The 21,812-nt window shown below is 34.0% G+C and overlaps 1 protein-coding gene across 7 annotated transcripts in view; it reads left to right on the forward strand.

Moving 5' to 3' along the window:
* The window catches only part of RALGAPA1 (Ral GTPase activating protein catalytic subunit alpha 1), a 195,892-nt gene that overhangs the window by 59,152 nt on the left and 114,928 nt on the right, over positions 1-21,812 (forward strand). For all 7 annotated transcript variants that reach the window (XM_020870530.2, XM_070478028.1, XM_020870532.2 and 4 more), the window contains 6 exons: positions 2,336-2,533; positions 4,859-4,996; positions 8,933-9,081; positions 12,344-12,473; positions 14,294-14,531; positions 15,777-15,938. In XM_020870530.2, coding sequence (XP_020726189.2) covers positions 2,336-2,533; positions 4,859-4,996; positions 8,933-9,081; positions 12,344-12,473; positions 14,294-14,531; positions 15,777-15,938 — 1,015 coding nt within the window. The remainder of the gene's footprint in view (positions 1-2,335; positions 2,534-4,858; positions 4,997-8,932; positions 9,082-12,343; positions 12,474-14,293; positions 14,532-15,776; positions 15,939-21,812) is intronic.

Raw genomic sequence — 21,812 nt, forward strand, 5'->3', positions numbered from 1 at the left:
AAAAAGTAAATAATTCTACTCTTCTTTTAATTTGGAAAAGGAATTATTCGTGTTAACATACATTAGATTAAGTATTCTGAGACAAAATGTGAACCTCTTTGTCTCTAAGGAGGTTTGTCTCTAATCTTTTTGTCTCTAACCTCTTTGTCTCTAAGGAGACAAAAAATTCCCAGGTCTGCTAAATGCTCACTGTATTTAATTTTAAAGAATGTGTCCGTCACAATCTGGGTTGGTTAATAATGGATGCCCATTAAAAAAGTAATCAGAGACTAACATGTTTTGTTAGTGTTTTTTCACCAAAGAAGAGAGGCTTAGCTACCAGTAAATCAGATCCCGTTGGCGAAGCCAGTTATTAGAAAACTATGTACCAGGTTGCCTTAAGCTGATACCATTAAATATTTTACTTATTTTTTTATCTCTTGTTGTTTTGATTCTTTCTCCCTGTAATTTTCTGGTTCTGATCATGAAAGTGGAGATGACCTCTACCTACTCAGAGAAAATTTGCTGAGTATTGATTGACATATTCTTGCCTATAATGACAGACTCCCTTATTATCAATTAATACTTGTATCTGATTGTGAGTGGTACTTCTTTGTAGAAAGATTATGGTGCCACTGTGTGGATTTGACTTCCCTGGTGGCTCAGAACGGTAAAGCGTCTGCCTACAGTGTGGGAGATCTCCTGGAGAAGGAAATGGCAACCCACTCCAGTATTCTTGCCTGGAAAATCCTGTGGATGGAGGAGCCTGGTAGGCTACATACAGTCCATGGGGTCACAAAGAGTCGGACACGACTGAGTGACTTCTCTCTTTAGGTTCAAAACAAAAATGAGCAGAAAATACAGAGACTTCTCATGCTAATTTTTAAGTAAATTTTTCAGTATTTGAGAATAGAACTTTTAGAGATTGAGCTTTTTTTTTTCTTTTAATATTTTTAAGGAGCTCTGAAGTGTTGCTTCAGTTGTAAAATGGTCTTAGAGCAGGCAGTGATGATCAAAATTATGCCATTGACCATTAAACTGTCAGAACATGAGAATGAGAATTTGGGAATGGGTTTGTTCAGTGGAGGAAAGTAACAAGTAATGCAGTTTTCTAGGGAATCAATAATAGCAATAAATAAAAGGATTACCAAACAACATGAAATACCCTATTGATATTACACATGAGCTTTTCATCATTATTTTCTTGGCTAGTTTCAGTCAGATAAAGTAGTCTTTTGACCCCATGATTGTTATTAAATATTCATAGATAATTCTAGAATAGAAAGTATCAGGTTTTAGGTAAAGGTTTTGTGATTTTTACAGTTGAAATTCATAGATAATCATTATGAAACATACAAAAACAAGTAAGTTGAATACCAATTAAATACAATGAAAATGTTAACACATAAACACAAATATTATAAGGGAAGGACTTTGAGTAGTGAGACTGACTGTTTTTCTTGCTTTATTTTTGTAAATATGAATTGTATGAAAAAGCTTTTTTTTTTTTTCCTGTGATGATGTTTTTGTGTTGAGGAAAATGTTATTTTCAAACTTAAGATTACCACTGAAAGGAAAGGATAACTGTAAGGTATTCCTTTAAACTTTCTAAATATTTTTGCCATATTATTTAGCTCTGACCTTTTTAAACAGTATCTTGTGAAAAGCTAAGTTGCCTTGTTACATAGTGTTTTTATTGCTTTTTGGAGTCATTTTTTAAATAAAAAATCTTTTTATCAAAATTTATTTTGATCTACAAAAATGTGATTTATTATGAAAAGTTGTATTTACTTTAAACTTATAGGGACACAGTTACAGGGAATGTGTTCATTCTGAAATATCACTATTGAAACAAATCTTTGCTCCTAGGGCTGGAAATCCATGTCTACCTACCAAAAGTATTTGTCTTAATGTATTTACAGATTATTTGGAAACAAAAGGTTTTTTCTGACAATGAATTGTTTGACTTTAGCTCTTTAAGATGGAGAAGTCTATGGCACCCCGCTCCAGTACTCTTGCCTGGAAAATCCCATGGACAGAGAAGCCTGGTAGGCTGCAGTCCATGGGATCGCAACGAGTCAGACCCAACTGAGTGACTTCACTTTTACTTTTCATTTTAAACACATTGGAGAAGGAAATGGCAACCCACTCCAGTGTTCTTGCCTTGAGAATCCCAGGGACAGGGGAACCTGGTGGGCTGCCGTCTATGGGGTCGCACAGGGTCGGACACGACTGAAGCGACTTAGCAGCAGCAGCTCTTTAAGAATCATTTATATCTCACATTTTATTAAGATAGAAATGTATATTTTAGTAGTTTGCTGCAAAGTGTTATTATATTCTCTCTTTTTTTCACTAGGCATTTTTATTACCAATTTGTGAAGCAGCAGCTATGAGAAAAGTGGTAAAAGTATATCAGGAATGGATCCAGCAAGAGGAAAAACCTTTGTTCATGCAAGAGCCTGAAGAAATTGTGATCTCTTCTTCAGACCTTCCATGCATTGACAATGTCACAGACCATGATATTTCAATGGAAGAAGGAGAAAAAAGAGAAGAGGTAAAATAAGACTTACGTATTTTAATATAAGTTTAACAGATAAGATTTTCACAGAAGTGTGGTGATATGGGATAGATGGGAAGGTAAAGATACTTTTCAGTATACAGTTGATCCTTGAACAACATGAGTTTAAACTGTGGGTCCATTTATATGAGGATCTGTTTTCGATAGTAAATATTGCAGTACCACATAATCCATAGTTGGTTAAATCTGTCGATAATGGAGAAACTGTGGCTATTGAGAGCCAACTATAAGTTATGTGCAGATGTTTGACTGCTCGAAGGGTTGGTGCCCTACACCCAGTGTTGTTCAACAGTCAGTTATATTTCACAGTTTAGATAATATGTTATCTTAGTACTCTATCCCAAAGCTTTTTGATGTAACAGCTTTAAAAGAGCTTGTATTCTGATTCTTTCAGTCATTGTCTAGATCAAAATTGGATGGTATTACAAAAGGTATAATATTTTAAAGTGTGGTGGGAATTCCCTGGTGGTCCAGTGGTTAGGAAGTGGTACTTTCACGGCTGGGGCCCAGATTCATCTTTGCTTGGGTAAGTAAGATCCTGCAAGCTGCGCGTCCCAGTCAAAACAAAACTGTGAGACTAAATAAAAATGGATGCTGTAGTACATACACTGAAAATACTTTTATTTGGCTGTAGCCAGGAGTCGGTGGTTGAGAGTGATAAGAAATGTGAAATAGACAAGAACTAGATCCTGTTTAGTAAGTTGTATGCTATCATGATGGACTGATTACATTCGGGACACTGGAAAGATTATGAATAGAAAAATGGCATGGATAGTTACAAATCTCAGAAGAATCATACCAAGCTTAGAATGGAAGATAGATTGGAGGCCAGTCTGGAGGCAAGTACCAGAAGGAAATAATAGGCACCTGATAGAGGAGAGTGGCAGTTGCAATGGAAATATAAGAGAGAAGACAGATTTATGAGCTCCTTTGATGGTAAAATCAAGTTTTGATGATTAATCATATATGAGGAATGAGGAGGTGTCCCAAGCTTTTTCTTTTACAACCAAGTTAGTTGCCATTCACACATGAACAGGAGTGAAAATAAGTGCAAGTGTGGTGATTATGTCCAAGGAGGCTATATTAGGATTGGTAGAAATGAGGAGAGCATGCTTGTATGAATTTACTTTTAATGTCTTGAATTTGAGGTGCTTGTGGGTCATTCAGGAAGAACTGTTCAGAAGATACCTGATCGAGAAATATGGAGCTTAAGAGAACAGTGTAGACTAGACCATGATATATTGTATTGGCTACTTAGACAAAGCTGAGTTCCAATACTGCTTCTGGTAATGAAACAATAGTTTGATTAGACTAAATCTCCTATGTATTAAAATTGTAATTTCTAGGCAGAATACCACCCCCCCCCCAAAAATTGAAAATACTATTGAGTGACCAAAAGCAGAAAGAAATTAGAAACTTTAAAAGTAGAACAACATTGAGTGAAATTTCTGTTTAAGTGAGAGAACTCCTTAACCAGCAGAACTTTTGACAGCTAACACTCCGGCAGAAAGCTGCAGTATTAATGGTTTGAAGTGTCAGTATTCATCTATCTTTGGATAACAGGAATTTTATTTTTCTTAAGAAGGATAAATAGAAGCTATTTTCTTTTATTTAAGTCATTTGGATTCTGGCATGTCCTTTAGAAGAGGATTTATCTTTTACAAAGCTATAAACAATATGATCTCATTCTTTTTAAGATTGATTTATTTACGTGTTTGACTGCACTAGGACTTTCTCTAGTAGTGAGTCAGGGCAGGGGCTACTCTTTGCCGTAGTGTGCAGGCTTCTCAGCTCAGCAGCTTCTTGTTGCAGAGCACAGACTCCAGGGATTCTGGCTCAGCAGTTACGGCTTGTGGTCTCAGACACTGTGGTGCCCAGGCTTAGCTGCTCTGCATCATGTGGAACCATTCCAGACCAGGGATGGAACCTGTGTCCCCTGCACTGGCAGGCGGATTCTTAACCACTGCACCACCCAGGAAGCCCAGTGCAGTCCCATTTTGAGTGTGTAAGTGTAAGAGGGGAGGTTTATACATTAGACAGGTAGGAAAATGTCTCTGTATCTGAAATAATACAATTCCTGACTGGTCCTGATGGGTGATTTTTTTATTCCTTATATTTTTGTCAGTGAGAACTTGCTTTTACAGTGTACATATGTGTTACTTTTGTAGTCAAATAGGATATCTTCTATTTTGAGAGGATGTTTAATAGAGGGACCTAGTACTTTCCAGTTTACATATTGAACTTACTGACTTGTCACAGCATTCTTAATTGATAAAGTATTAACTTGATATTTTGCTTCAGGAAAATGGGACCAATGTTGCTGATCATGTTCGAAATTCCACTTGGCCTAAAAATGGCACCTACCAAGATGTTCTTCATAATGCTTCTGAAGAAGCCATAGAACAAAACATACGAGCTGGTACCCAGGCAGTTTTGCAGGTAGATCACTTTCTGTTTGTTTTTATAAAATGAAATAAAAATCATTAACTATTTCAAATACATATTTCACTATTTCAGTGTAATTTTTTAAGTACAATGAACTTACCACACACATTTATCAATTACTGTATGCCCTATTAATGTTGTTTTTTTTTCTTTAACCTTCCTATCATAATGTGTATTGATAAACATTGCCTTTTTTTTTTTTATACAGTTTTAAAATTTATATAAATTGTGTCATGGTATACTGTCATCAGCAACTTTTTACATTATCAATTATGTTTTTGAGATTTCTTGTTGATACATAGCCATTATGTTAATTCATTTAAAACTACTTTGTGGTATTACAGTTTTGATTGTTTTGCATTTAATAATTTTTCTGTTGATGGTCTTTGTGTGTATGTGTTGATGGCTTTTTAAGTTGTTTTTTTAAGATGGTTTCCAGTTTCTCAGTATTTCAGATAATGCTGCATTGAATATTCTTATACATGTATTTTTGGGTACATGTTGGACAATTTCCCTAGGATAGGGACTAGAAGTGGAATTGCTGGGTTGGTGCATTTGTACATTATCAGTTTTACTTAACTATTAATTGCCAAATTGTTCTTCAGCATGATTATATTTTATATTCCCTTAGTAGTGCTTATAAGTTCTTATTTCCTTGTCTCTTCCTCATAGCTTATATTGTCAGATTTTAATTTTTGCTACTCCTGTGTATATGGAATATTATTCTTTTTAGTTTGTATTTCCCTGCTTTAATTTAATTTGCTTTTCCTTTATCACTACTGAAATAGAGCATCTTTTCTTGTGTATGAGTTGACCTATTAATATGTTTTTCCATTAATCTTTTGGATTGTCTTTTTGTTACTGATTTTTAGTTCATTGTATTTATTCATTTTTTAAATCTTACTGTTCTTGTCAAGGTCACATGTGACTTCTCCATTGTTAAATCACATGAAGTCTTTCAATCATAATTTTACCAGATATGTCAGCATTTTTACAGAGTAGATCATTCTTCTCTGTTAAAACCATTCTTCAGATGGCCTTCAGAATATCATACCCTCCTGTTTTTCTATTTTCTCCTAACTCACTGGCTACTTCTCAGGTTTTTGGTTTCTTTTTTGTTTTGTTTTTTACTGATTTTTCAAAATACTTCTGAACTTTTCTTGTTGAAGTACCCAGGAACCAGTTCTTGGCTCTCTTTTCTTTGTAACTTACTGATGTCTTACTGATCTTATCCATTCCTAGGGCTTTAAGTGTCATCTATACACTGCAACTTATACTTTTATTTCTAGTCTGAGACTTATTATCTGAACTCTTAAGAGTCCTGAGCTCAAATATTCAAATGCCAAGTTGGCATCTTCACTTGACTGTCTACTAGACATCTTAAATTCGATGTATCTAAAACTTGACTTACTTGTTCAACAAACATGGTCTTCCTGCAGTTTTTCTCATTTCATTTGATGGCAGCTCTGTTTTCCAGTTGCTCAGGCCATTTGATTTCCTGTATTTCTTTTATATCTTATATCTAATTTGACAACAAATCCTGTCAACTTTCAGAATGTATATAGAATCTGACTACTGTTCAGCACTCACACTACCTCTTGTATTCAAGCCTCAATAATTTTTGATCTGGAATATTGCATTAAATTTCTAATTACTGTTCTTGCTTCTGGTCTTGCACCTGCCATCACCGTGGTATATTCTCAACCCGATAGCCAGAGGGATCCCATAAATCAGATCATGTCATTTTTCTGTTCTAAAGTCTCTGGTGACTTTTCATTATCACTGAGTTCTTCCCAGTGATCTGTCAAGCCTTTACATCATTGCTCCTCTGTGGTCCACAGGCTAGTGCCAACCACAAGTAGTTACAAAATTGAGAGTGAAAGTTTAGAAACTTAAGTCATTTAATATCCCTTGATTCTGAGGAGAAGTTTGGGTTTGTATTTTGCATGCTTTTTCTCATTTCCTTTTTCCTATTCATTTTTTTAAATTTTATTTTACAATAGGATTGGTCTGCAAAAGACTTGGGGGAAAACCTGTACGTCACCACTGGCAGTATAAGAAGCTCTGCTTCATGTGCTCCAGTTATTTCTCAACATACCTCCCACTGCTTTTCCCCCTCCCTCACTTCACTCTATACTTGGTATTCCTCATGTATGCTAGGCCGGCTCTCACCTCAGGTCATTTAAACTTGCTTTTCCTTTTCTTAGGAACATTTTTCTTCCAGGTTGCTACATAGTTGACCTTTTTCTTTTCTGTTTTAAGTCATCCTTATTTATATTCATTTTTTGCTCCCTGTCACTTCCTTTGGTTACTGGGTTCCCGGGACAACGAGATGATAGTGAGGAATCCTTGTCTTGTTCTTGACTATTGGCCACTACTTCCGTATATTCAGGTGCAGGCAGAACTTTTCAAGCTCAACTGCTGTTAAAACATCTGCTGTAGTTCCTGATAAATGCTCTTTTTCAGATTAAGAGATTTTATCTTTTCTCTTAGTGTGGTAAATTTAAAAAAATGAATAAGTGCTAAATGCTTTCTTTATGCAATGTGATGAGTCTACCTTTTCACGTTTTAATCTGTTGATAGGGTACATTATATTATTAAACTTTGCTCATGTCAAGGCATTCTTACATTTCTGAGGTAATTATTACTTGGTCATAAAGTATTATATTTTGCTTGAGTTGAATTGCTACTTGTATGTTCTGAAGTATCTCTTACTTTTCTTATATAAGTCCTTATGTGTTTTTGATATAACTGGGTTATAGGTTTATAAAAATAAATTTGGTAGTTTTTCTTTCTTTTTTTGTTTCTGAAACACTTTATGTGAAATAGGGATCATTTTCTGGGAAAACTGGACAAAACTCTGCCTGTAAATCAGCGTAGGCCTGGTGTTTAGGGATGGATCAGGGATACCTTGATTAGCAGTTCCCTGTCTTTGTATTGTATCTCTTTTCTATTTTTTCTTGAGTCAGTTTTGGCAGTTTATGTTTTATCTACAAAATATAATCCATTTTATTAAATTTTCAGTTTTATTGTCATAAAGTTTTTCACTAAACCATTTTAAGATTCTCCACTGGGTATGTAGGTACATCCTTATTGTATTTCTAATGTTATTTGTGCTTCTCTTAAGCTTTTCTTAGTCAGTGTTGGTAGACCTACAGAGTCAGCTCTTTTCACGATGTTAAAGTTAGCTTAAGTGTTCTTTGCTCACATGATTTTACAACTATATTCTGTTACAGAGTTCATCCAGGGAATTTAAATCAGAATTGTGGGTATGGAAGATGTAAATGTCCTTGATTCACAGTAGATGTAATGTTCTATTCCTCTAAAGTGTTTTGAGAACCTTTGCACTTACCTGTCACTAATATAACAACTTTGTCCTCTATAACAAAGTATAATTAATGATATTATAATAAATTTATTTAAAGACACATATTGATGGATCCTGATTAGTAGTACTGTAATATGCAGCCTGTTATTAACAAAACAGATATATGCACACAGAATCAGTAAACATGAAAAAAGAAAACAGATGATTTTGAATGCTTTATTCAGAAAGTTCACCTTGATTGAGGTATCGATCATCTTGATTGAGGTATCTATCCTCTTTTATCCTAAACTGTTTTTACTTTTTTATTGTTCTTTCCATTTTGTGACAGCAGTAAGGTTATTATGTTAAAGCCTCACTTTTAAAACTTGCTGTTTTTCACTTGGTTTATTTTCTTTCAGTGCCTGCTAGTAACCGTACATTTGTCTAGATAAACAGAAAAATAGATTTAATGAACTTAAATTTCCCATATCAAGCTGGTGGTAGAAGCAGGATTAGAATTAACCTACAGTTAATGCTTTTAAGTTTGTTGTAGATCACCTAGCAATTTGATTTTTTTCCCTTTAAATTTTGTAACAAGCAGCTTATGATTTCTTTTATCTTAGGTGTTTATTATAAACTCTTCAAACATATTTCTTCTTGAGCCTGCAAATGAGATAAAAAGTCTTCTGGATGAGCACACAGATATGTGTAAACGAATTCTTAACATTTATCGGTTCATGGTTGTACAAGTATCAATGGACAAAAAGACTTGGTAAAAAAATGCTTTTTTTTTTATAGTGTATATGCACATAGTAAATTCTAGAGGAATAGTGTCTGAATAGGGCCGGTAACAGTATTGTACAGGCTTCCATTATTGAATGAATGAATGACTGTAACATTTTAGGTAATAATCATGATGGCAACAATGGTCTCTTTCACTTTATCTCAAACATCTTTGATCAAACTTTACAAGATCCCTTTGTTTATCTTTCTAAGGTGGGCATTTGATGGCCTCCCCAGGAGTGAATACTGGCATGCATGTATGAATAAATGAATTTATGTATGTTTTAATGAATGATTAAATAAATGTTTGAATGTATGAATGCCTGATTCCTGAACCTGATATTCAAGGCCTTGTACAGTCAGGCTCCTGACTACTCTAGCCCTTTCTCAAGCCTAAATTCTGTCCTGCAGGATGCAGTCCTACCTGCCAGCTTTATCAGATTGCTTTCTTTTAAGCAATCTGAAATTTTCTTTAGAGAATCTAATTCCTGTCATCTTTTCCTGTTGTTACCATAACTATCCTTAGAGTCTACCTTCCTTTCCTCACATGTTCTTCCTCTCTCCATTCTCTTCCTTTCATTCTGTGTTTTTACCTTTGTCGTTCTGTGGTTTTGCAGTCACTAAGTCATGTCTGACTCTTTGCAAACCCCTGGATTGCAGCATGCCAGGCTTCCCTGTCCTTCACCATCTCCTGGAGTTAGCTCAAATTATGTCCATTCAGTTGGTGATGGACATTTATACAAGTAATTTAGGAACTAAGACAATTTTGACAAGATCTACAACAGAGATGAGGATGAGATGGTTAAATAGCATCATCTGTGTTGCAGATCTTTTCAAAATTGTCTTAGTTCCTAAATTACTTGTATACATGTATGTTTACCTCACTGAATTAAGATGCTCTACAAGGTATATACTAATTGTCTTGTCTTTATATTTCCTACATTTCTTAGCATAGTATCATTTATTATGGATACTCTATAAAAATTTAACTGAAAGAAAAAAAGGACTTTTAGAGAGATGAGAAGAGCAGTTCTTCATTTTTTGTGCAGATATTTGTTCACTGCAAAATTCAAACAAAGAAAAGTTTTAGAAAGAAAATAAAATTTTCCCAGAAGCTCATTCTCTATAGGTAATCATTGTTTGTTCTTTGGTGAATGTTTGGTTCACCAAACCACATAGAGTCACATAGTGTTATGCCATATGTATGTACCAAACCTTAACTAACCTCTTGCTGGACATGTAGTTACTTATTTTGTTGTTGGAGGAGAGAAGGACAGTGAACATCCTTACTATATATATAATTTTCCTCTTTTGACTCATTTTTTAAAAGTGGGAGTACTTAGTAAAAGAATATGCCTAGTTTGTTTTGTTACATATAGGAAAATAGTTTTATTTTTAAAAAACTTTTTATTATCCATATTGATATAGTTAGAAGTAGTTACTGTTACTAACTTATTTGGAGCACTTTTCTGTGTCACATCTTTTTAATCTTTTTACATCTAATTTTTTCTTAATCGTTGTAGCATCCCATGAGGTAGATAATTTTACATGGTGATTCTTAGGCACAAAGAAATTAAGTAATTTATCTTTGTTTTGAACTGTGGTTCTTCTGACTTCAGAGCCCAAGTTATAACTTTTACTTTGAACCATTCTTTGTTAGTCCCTCCCCTTTTTTTCTTTTCATATGCTTTGAATCAATGGTCTTGAGCCAGGTTAAAGTGAGAGACTTCTGTGTGGAACACAATTTTAAATTTTTGTTAAGTTCCCTTGAAGTCATAGCATTATGAAAGATTACTCACATATTTACATTGAATTTGCAAGACTTTATAATTAAAATCATTATTGTATTATAAAGTGAAAAGTTATCTAATAATATATGAGTGAATTGGAGTTTGACCACAAATTAGAAAGTTTTACTTGGAAAATCCATTATTTATTGAATGTGTAGTTGACTTTAAATGGCTTTTTGTTTCATATAGTGAAACTGGAAGCCTAAAGGTTACAAATACATTACCTCTAATTTTTACTTTATAAGCTGAATACATACATTTGTTTAGTTAATGAGTTCAGATATTGTTCGTTGAGTGATACTTTTATATTTAATTCTGCCCTCACTTCCCAGAAAACCATGATCTGGGATCTCTTGCTGCCTCTAGCACATTTCTCACATGGACTGTCCCACATATTGCTGTGCCTGGAATGGGCCTGCAGACAAGCCAAAGAAGAGGAAGCTGTGATAGACTTGGGCTATTAGTCTGTCTATGTACCTGCCCGAAATCCCCTTTGTCAGGGTTTTTTTTTTTTTTTTTTGGCATGTGGTTGAGTCAGTTTTTTAATTACCAGGTGCAAATAAGGTAGTTTTATGGTCTTAAGCATTAAGGAAAGAGAGGCATGGTAAGGATAATATAATAGGGTTGGGTGACTTGCAGTACACATCGAGGATAAAGAGTTGACAGGTGACCAAACTAGAAAGGACAGAAAGGAGTAATGATCCTTGCTTTCTCATCAGGCTCACTGTGGTCTTTTAGTCCTAAAGTCGGAGAAGGCACCCCACTCCAGTCCTCTTGCCTGGAAAATCCCATGGATGGAGGAGCCTGGTAGGCTGCTGTCCATGGGGCGCGGACACGACTGAGCGACTTCACTTTCACTTTTCCCTTTCATGCATTGGAGAAGGAAATGGCAACCCACTCCAGTGTTCTTGCCTGAAGAATCCCAGGGACGGCGGAGCCTGGTGGGCTGCCGTCTATGGGGTCGCACAGAGTCGGACACGACTGAAGCGACTTAGCAGCAGCAGCAGCAGTCTTAAAGTATCATGCAGTTTTTGAAATTGAACATGGTACAATTCTAGATATGTAGTTTCTCCATGTTGTAAAGATGAATGAGGTAGATAGGCATCAAGGTAGAACTGTATTGTAAAGACAAATGAGTGTTCTTCAGACAGCTCCATAAGGTCACTGCTTGATTTGTGGGGTGGGGGGATGGCAGCAGTCTCTGTATTCTCACCCCTAACTCATCAGCTTTTGTACAAATTTTTATTTGATGGAGAGATACTATGGCTGAAAAATGGCTGGTGTAGATTTGGAAAATGAAAATTTATATTTTAATATTTAAGGAGTTCTGAAAATTTGAAAGATATTTGAATTATTGAAAGATAATACTATTTTTATAGCAAATATTAATTTCAAAGTTAGTCATTAACCAAAAGCAAATATATGCAAGAAGGAAACATTAATTAATTTTTTTACTTTAAGGGAACAGATGCTGCTTGTGTTGCTCAGAGTCACGGAGTCTGTACTGAAGATGCCATCACAAGCTTTTCTGCAGTTCCAGGGGAAAAAAAATATGACTTTGGCAGGTCGACTTGCAGGACCACTTTTCCAGGCAATAAAAATAAATAAATAAATAGATAAATGGGTGAATAGATATGTAATTTTTCTTAAGATTCATTGAGCCCTGAACTTGTTTCCTGGGGAAAAAAGCTTTAAATCAGAAATCATATTAAAGGAGCTTTTGTAGAGCCAAATAAAAGTTGTGTATGTAAGTAGTATGTTTGCCATACATACAAACTAACAGCCTAGCTAGCAGAATAGATGAAATACCAATCAGGCCTATGAAAAAGTGTTAAACTGATGACATTTACTTCATCTTTTGTGGGGTACACTTTCGTATGATTGCAGAAAGCTGCCAGATGGCTTTGTGGTAATGATTTAATTGTTTGCTTTATGAGTTTCTGGCATTGTTAGAAAAACAAAACTTCCTTTTAGTTGTTCTGTAGTTAAAAAAAAGGAATGAGTTTCTGGCATTGTTAGAAAAACAAAACTTCCTTTTAAGTTGTTCTGTAGTTAAAAAGAAGTAATGAGTTTCTGGCATTGTTAGAAAAACAAAACTTCCTTTTAAGTTGTTCTGTAGTTTAAAAAAAAAGTAAATCAAGATTCTTTCCCACCATGGTATACTGTAAGACTTTATTCTCTTCACGTCTTCATTTGAATTATCAGTAGTAATTGATTATATAGGAATTACCTGTTATGTTTTCCAGCCCAAGGATAGAGTACTGACTTAACATGTATAGTAGATTATTTGGGAAACAGAAAGCAAAATAATGTTTTTTTAAAGACAAGACATTAAATGCATGGGTAAAATGGCTCTTAATGTCAAGGATTAAAAACTATCTCAGATCTAATTCTTGGCCATTTAGTGTAGTGTTTCAATGTAATATTTTTTCCAGATAGTGCAAGTTTACCTAAAATTCTGTGCTGATAGTGAATAAATCTTTCAAATCAGCTACATTTATTATTTAAATTCCTCTTGACTTCATTAGTCTTTTATTCCCCCCCTCATCATTAGAACTAACCCAGTGGTGAGTGCTATTGGATGATACAATTTTTGCTTGCTATATGGAATAATTTCTTCTCTGAATGGAATGGAAAGCACAAGTTATTACTGTTTTATGTCATAAACTCTGCTTATTTTTATCTTTATGTTTAATGTTAAACTTATGTAAAATTTGTTGAGTTACGCTTTTAAAACACTTATTTTGTGACTATTTCTTCAGTAGGATTTTATCTTCAGTAGAATTCTACAAAGTCTCAAGGGTATAGTCTGATCAGTAATTTCTGCCCTTTTATAAATAAGTTTTTTATTCTATGATTGAATTTGTACAGAAAACCTTTAATTCCACTGGTGTCTTTAAAATCAAATTTAATTTTATCCTTCAAGTTTACATACAAATTTTCAGAAACATGTATCAGTAAGTTAAATACATCTCTAGTAACTTTTTCTTTTAGAGCATTCAAATTGTGTAGTTAGTGATTCCAATTTTTTGAGAATGTTAGTAGTTAGTAGTTAGTTTAGTAACTACTAATTGCTCAGTTATTTCAACCTGTGATAATGTGGAGACTTACCTCTTTTTGAACAATGTGTACTTAACATTAATGTAACATACCATGAAGGGTAGTTAAACTTTAAGAAGATTTCTTTTCAGTTTTGGTAACTTGTCCTAATGTTAGTATGTTGGAAATGGGCAGCTGTTGAAATTTGGAGTAGACGCTAATGAGTGCATGTGTTACTTTTATAAGTATTATGTACCAAGAAAGGATATCATGGATATTATGTGATTTAAAGTTCTACTAGTTTGGGGATAACTTTTTAATAATTGATTTTGAACATATTTGATTATTATTTCTGATTATTTGTCTTTATAGACTCTTATAGTTGCCTGGATTAAAGCAAATCTAAATGTGTACATCTCTCGAGAACTTTGGGATGACTTACTCTCAGTATTGTCATCGTTGACCTATTGGGAAGAGTTAGCCACTGAATGGTCGCTGACTATGGAAACACTAACTAAAGTTTTAGCTAGAAATTTATATAGTTTGGATCTCAGTGATTTACCGTTGGATAAGCTGAGTGAACAGAAACAAAAAAAGCACAAAGGGAAAGGTAAGAGTTGTTCACAGAGATGCTTCATATAAATTTGTTTAAATAATTTGGTCTGGGAGTATCAAGCCAGGGGGAGGAGTGAAGGTGAAAGTCATAATCTCTCTTAATTATTCCCTCCTTAATTTACCCTGAAGATTAAAAATTTTCAACAGTGAAACATGTACTTACCTTGTAACTGTTATTGAAGAGCCTTAAATTCAGTGGTTCTGTGCATATCTAATAAAGTTAAGTAGTTCAGAATCTTAAATATTTTATTTTTAGCAATTAACCAAACTGAAAAATTATAAAACACTCTTCCTTTTTATATAAAACACTCTTCCTTTTTATCATACACATATTTTTATTAAAACTTAGAAGGTGATTTCATGTTACTGTTTTTGAAAAGAAGTACTTGAGAAATTCTTTTGAAAGCATTTCCTTAATTTTAACTAAAACCAAACATTCCCTGACTATGGATTATATATCTGTCTAATGTTAAAAAGCTGGAGAGGGACAGTAACATAGTGATTATATCAAAGAAACATGTCTTTATAATACTAGTAATAGTGCTTTATCACTAAAGTCATGTCTGACTCTTGTGACCCCATGGATGTAGCCTGCCAGGCTCCCCTGTCCATGGGATTTTTTTAGGCAAGAATACTGGAGCGGGTTGCCATTTCCTTTTCCAGGGGATTTTCCTGACCCAGGGATTGAACCTGGGTCTCCTGCATTGCAGGCAAATTCCTTACCTACTCAGCCACCAGGGAAGACTTGTATAATATTGAGTTTGCTAAGATTTTTTGTTATTAATAATTAGTTGCTATCTAGAGATTACACGAGTCATATTTCATACTTAACAGCCCAGAGTGGTAAGTATGTCAGCAAACTACTTTTTCCTGGACTGTTTATTTTCTAAGTGGCTATTATTCGCAGGTAAAGATAGAGTAACTTCCTTCACAGGATGGATTTTGGTTAGTTCATTTTCTATCTTTTTTTGCTTGTCCAAATGTTTCACTTCTATATGAAACAAGTGGGTGGCAGAGGATTTATTATTGCTTATTGTTGATGGTGTATTTTTTAAAATGTGCCTCAGTTTTGGAATGTGACTTTTACACAATAAATTTCAGTAAACCCTTTCAGTACACAAGCATGTTATCTAGTTACTTTATGAGTAAACCTAAGAATCTGAGGCAGAATGACATATTTAATTTGATGCAGTTATTGATGAGGTAACAGTGCACTGAGATTGAACATCTGCATTTCTAGGAGTGGGACATGAATTTCAGAAAGTTTCAGTTGACAAGTCATTTTCTAGAGGATGGAGTCGCGATCAGCCTGGCCAAGCCCCAATGAGGCAGAGAAGTGCAACAACCACTGGTTCCCCAGGCACAGAAAAGGCCAGGAGTATAGTACGGCAAAAAACTGTCGGTATGTGCTTCTTAAAGTCATGAGAACTGCATGCAGCCGTATGTTTATAGTTCTCAGTAACAATGTATGGAAACACACAGTTTTCCTATCAGTTGTTTTTTTGTTGTTACATGAAAAACTATAGCAAAATTTTTTTCAGGAATACTTGGAGTCTGATGACATACTGTGTTATTCCTTTATGCTAGTAAGATGTATCTTACATTACTGTTTTTATGTAGTTTATTTTACCATTGATGTCAATAATTTAAAATTGTTATTTTACAGAATTGAGAAGTAGAACTCTGGTTCACTCTGCAGAACTCATGCATTAACTGATGTAGTTTCTAATAAACATGAAAAAATAGGGTAGCTTATTTTCAGTGCTACAATTATATAATTATATTGGCTTCACAGACTTCCAGTGAGGAATTTATGTTCTCTTTTTATAGACAGCTGAGGCTAAAGTAGAGTATATTGCTAGGTTCCTTGCTGCCTTTAACAAGTAGGGAAGACGTTTCTAGTCTTGGAAATATCAACAGAGGTCAATGATGGAAAGAATTTCTGGATGTGGGATCACTCGCATTCTGTGAACCTGGTTACCATCTCACTCCTTTACCTCTCAGATTTAAAACTTGGTCTTCATCATAGTAGAAAGAGTGCTGCAATGAAAAGCAAGAGGACTTTGTCCTGATCTCTTTTACTCTCGTCACTAAATAGCTAGATAACCTTGAATAATTTACTGAACTTTTTCTAGGCTTGATTTACTTCATCTGTGTAGTTAGAATGACAATATCTCACATGCCTGAAACAAAAATTGCTTGAAGTTACTTTAGGCTTTGCAATCTATGATTCTATGAAAGTGGAATTTTTTTGTGGGAATATATCTATATTTTATAGAGTCAATGAAAAACACTTTATTTTAATTAAATTTAAAATTGTTGTAGGATATGTCTATAAAATGAGGTGTTCTAAAGTGTTAAGAATTAGAGTTCTAAAGAAGAAACAAGTAGAAAGACAACAGGGAAATTAAAGGGTTTAAAAGAATTTAAAATGTTTAGTTTTTCAAAAGAATACTTTCATAGTTGTCTCCTGCCTGTAAAATAACTATAGAATTGTACTGATGTATGTCAAACAAGAAGAGTAAGAAATTATACAAGGAAAAAGGATATTGGATAAACATTAATATAATACTTAGACACTTTGGTATAGAATTATATTTTGAAATTTTTAATGGAACATGTTGATTACATCTGAAATGCCTTTCTTCATTTTATGTTAAGGTCACATGTATAGAAAATATTTCTGTATTGGTTAAGAAGGAATTCTTCTAAGTTTAAAATTTTATTTTACTTAAAAATAGAATATTTTTTAAAGGTTATACATATTTTTCTGATTATAGAGGTAATTTATGCTTAATGTGAAAGATAAAAGTTTAAGGAAGCACAAAAACATCTTAGGTGTCTAATGAGAAGAAATCATGACTAACATGATGGCATATTTCTAATCTTTATAAAAGCATATAATGATTAAAATACTCATCTTAAGTGCATGCCTGACTATAATTACTTTGTGATACCTCTGTCAAAATCTTATCTGGCTTGTTCATTGGACTGACCAATCAAAAGTTTAATGCATAAAAAATTTTGTTTAGAAAGGTGCTTACATAAAGTTAGAAAGTACTAAAAGGGGCAACACATTAGATTAGGATATTCTTTAGACATATATTTTCTTAAATTTTTAATTTTTTAGGAAATGTACATAGTTAAAAATTCAAACTGTGATAAAGCATGTATGTGTTCTAATAAGTCATTCCTGCATCACTGCTCATCACCCACCCAGGTCACCTCACTAGAAATAACTGCTATTACTAGTTTTTGAAGATATTTCTAAAACTGTGCATATAGTATAATGTATGCATGGCTTTTAGTCATTCAAATGAAAAATACTTGTACTCACAGTGGAAGCTTTGTTGTAAGCATTGAGGATACATGTGAGAACAAACTTAATAAAGTCCATTGAAGCTGACAATTCTTGTGTCAAGGGAGACACATAATCAGATAAACCAAACATCAAGCAGTATTACATGCTGTGAAGAAAAGTAAAACAGGGTAAGGGGGAAGAGTATAAGGATAGAGAAATGGGACTGTGTTAGATAGGGAGGTCAGTGAAGACCTGGCTAATCGTATAAGAACAGAGACCTGAATAAACTGAAAGGAACCATCTAGGGAAAAAGTGTTCCAGGCAGAAGGAAAAGAATAACAGCCATAGTCTAAGAGTGTGCTTTTATTTAAGGAAGAGTAAAGAGGCCAGAGTGAGTGAAGTGTAGAGTAAGAAAGACGAGAGTGCAAGGAGATGAAGTCAAGCTGTAATGCTATACCTTAATGATTATTGCATGTCAGAAAATGTCCAACACCTTGCATCAGATGTACATTACATGACAGTACCATAATTTAACTTGTATCCTGAAGATGGACTTTCAGTTTATTTCAATTTTGTGGTGTTAAAAATGACACAGAATATAGTTATGAATACTTCTGTAACTTGTGCTTGTATGCAGATATGTCTGTAGGTTTAGTCTATAGTATTTGAAATTAAATTGCCCTTAAAACAATGAAATACTACATATCTATCAGAAATGTTGAAATCCAGAACATTTATAACCCCAAATGCTGACAAGGATATGGAGCAACAGTAATTCTCATTGGTTGTGGGACTGCGAAATGGTACTGCCACTTTGAAAGATGATTTCGTAGTTTAGAAAAGTAAACATATTCTTACTGTAGACTCAAACCACCTTTGGCATTTATCCAGGTAAGTTGGAAACATATGTCCACACAAACATTAGCATGCAAATATCTGTAGCAGCTTTATTCATAAGCTTGGAATTTATGCCAAAACTTAGAATCAAACAAGATATTCTTAAATAAGTGAATAATTTAACAAACTGTGGTACATCTATACAGTGGAATATTATTATTTGAAAAGGTACAGTGAGCTATCAGGACATGAAAAAAAAATATGGAAGAGCTCTGAATGCTATTGCTAAGTGAAAGAAACCAATCTGAAAATGTTACATGTACGGCGATTGCAACTATATGATATTCTGAAGAAGGGAAAACTGAAGAGACAATAAAAAGACTGCTGATTGCCAAGGAGTGGAAAGCAGGGCCACGAGGAGGGAGGAATAGGTGGAGCACAGAGGGTTTAAATAGAGCAGTGAAACTATTCTGTATGATGCTATGATTGTGTATGCATGTTATACGTTTGTTAGAAGCCTGTAGAATGTACAGCACAAAGAGTGATCCCTAATGTAAACTATAGACTTTTGTTAATAACACTATGCTTTGAAGCTTAGAAGCCAGGCAGTAACTTCTCTAGTTATGAAAGTCCTTGATGGCTTCTTCCAGTAGAAGCTGTTTTGTCCACATTGAAAGTCTGTTTTATAATGTAGCTACCTTCGTTAATGATTTTAGTTAGATCTTCTGGATAGCTTACCGCAGCTTCTGCTTCACCACTTGCTGCTTTCTATGTACTTTTATGCTATGAAGGTGGCTTCTTTCCTTACATCTCATGAGTCAACTCTGCTAGCTTCAAACTTCTTCTGCAGCATCTTCACCTCTCTCAGCCTTCTTAGAATTAAAGCGAGTTAGGGCCTTACTCTGGATTAGGATTTAGCTTAAAGGAATGTTGTGGCTGGTTTGATATTTCCAAATAACTTTCTCTTTACCAGCAATTAGACTGTGTTGCTCTATCATTTGTCTCTTCAGTCTTAATTTTCTCCAAGAATTTTTCCTTTGCATTTACAGTTTGACAGTTGGGAGCAAGCAGTCTAGCTCTTGGCCTATATTGACTGTTTACATGTCTTCCTCACTAAACTTAATCATTTCTATTAATAGCATTTGATTTAAAGTGAGAGATGTGTGACACTTCCTTTCACTTGAACACTTAAGAGATCATTGTAGGGTAATTCATTGAAGTTGGGCCAGTTTCAGTGGCTTTACAGAGATTCTGTGATAATAAGCTTTAAATTAGTAAATCCCCCCAAATCCCCATAGCTAATTCATTGTAAGTTATTTTCTATAGTGTAGATTGCACATCTTTGAGGCACTTAACAGATTTCCAGGTAAACATAAAGATAGTAACAGATGGAGGGGTGTCTTTTTGAAGAATTCATTCAAGATCATAGCACACAAACTTACATCATAGTGATTATGGGGAAAGTTCCAAGGGAGATGCCCAAGCTCTTGCTTCAAGTTGGCTGTAGAAAAGAAGGAAAAGAAGGAATTGTTATTTCCAAGGAATTACCTAACCCAACGGGGAAAACATCAAGAAAGCTTGTAATTCATCTGTGGAATTGAGAATTTGATTAAATTTGGTTCTAAAATACATCTTTTTAATCACATCTGATTATCACTGTAGATGGTATTTTACCTTTTGTGTTGATAAGCAGCACTTTAGGTTTTACCTTTGTATTTATATCTTTGTTCTAACAAGTTTTAAGGAATGATTATCTTGAAGTCAACATAACTTTTATTTCAAATTGGATCATAAAATAGTTGACCACTTTCACAAGAGGGAGAGGAAGCCAGCAGAAAAGCATGATTAGGGTCAGACTCTCCATTTTTTATATGGTTCCCATTTTAAAATACGCTTAACCTTTAGTATACTACATGGGAAGTCATACACTGGAGGCGCGTTGTTGCCTTTTCTTAACATATTCCAACCTTCACATTTTGCTACCCATAAACTTATAGAAAAGCTACTCTTAAAGAATCCGTTATTTTTCCAACATTAGTAAATTTGGGGAATAGGGACTCTTAGATTATTCTTTTCCAGTGATAGACTCTATTGCATATATCTAGTTTTTGGTTAGTAATTTTTTTGGTTTTCTCATCTATATGTTCACAATGAACACTTTAGTTTTTTTCAAATGATTTTGCTGTGCTATCCAAATATAGGTACTCAGTCAGTAAAGATTTGTTGAGCTCTTATGTGCCAGGCACTGGAGATATAAGGATAAGAAGATACAGTTTTTGCCTTTGCAAAACGGGGAGGCATATAAAACGTACAGTCCACTCAAAATAGATCATAAGCTTTGTAAAAAAGAGGAATTCTTGTTTGTTTGGGTAACTGCTGTATTGCTAGTAAATTAATTATGTGGGAAAGTGTTAAAACTTCACAGATGAGGTGACATTTTATATATGGAGTGTCAAGAAGAAAAGAAGACCAAGTATATTATGAACTCATAAGGCCATGTTGTGAAAGAGCATGGAATTTTCAAGAAATGGTATAAAATTCTGTATGGCAGTAGCATGGAATAACAGTAGGGAGGAGATGAAGTTTCAGTGGATATTGTGGTTGGATTGCAAAGGCCCTGATACACTTAAGGGACTTAGGCATTGGGGAACCAGCTGTTTCTAATAATCAGGAAAACCTAATATTTTTTAAATGATGGTAACATTCAAATATATATGTGTATGTGTATTATTAATGTCACCATTACACTGGATTTTATGCAATATTGTTTCTTTTAAAATCTTCATACCTTCATTTATTCAAGAATCTCTAAATGTTAAAAAGAACTTGAGATAGAAACTTGACTATTATTTATTTCTAAGTGTGTCAAAATTTGCCTTTAATTTTGCAAACTGGTTACTTTTCTTTTAAGAAAATACCAAATACAACTAAATACAAATGAAAAAATTTTTTAATTTAATCTTTTAAGTTTTTATGTAATGTAAGTTTTTATGTAATATAGTTAAGATTTGAATAAACACAAACTTATTTTTCTCAATAATGATTCTTCATGCTGATTCCAAATGCTATTTTCTATAAATATTTTTACTTAAAATTTTAAAATTTAGGTACTATTCTCTTTAAGAGATACTGATTTAA

Source organism: Odocoileus virginianus, chromosome 16 (genome assembly GCF_023699985.2).
Source record: "Odocoileus virginianus isolate 20LAN1187 ecotype Illinois chromosome 16, Ovbor_1.2, whole genome shotgun sequence".
Taxonomy (NCBI): Eukaryota; Metazoa; Chordata; class Mammalia; order Artiodactyla; family Cervidae; genus Odocoileus; species Odocoileus virginianus.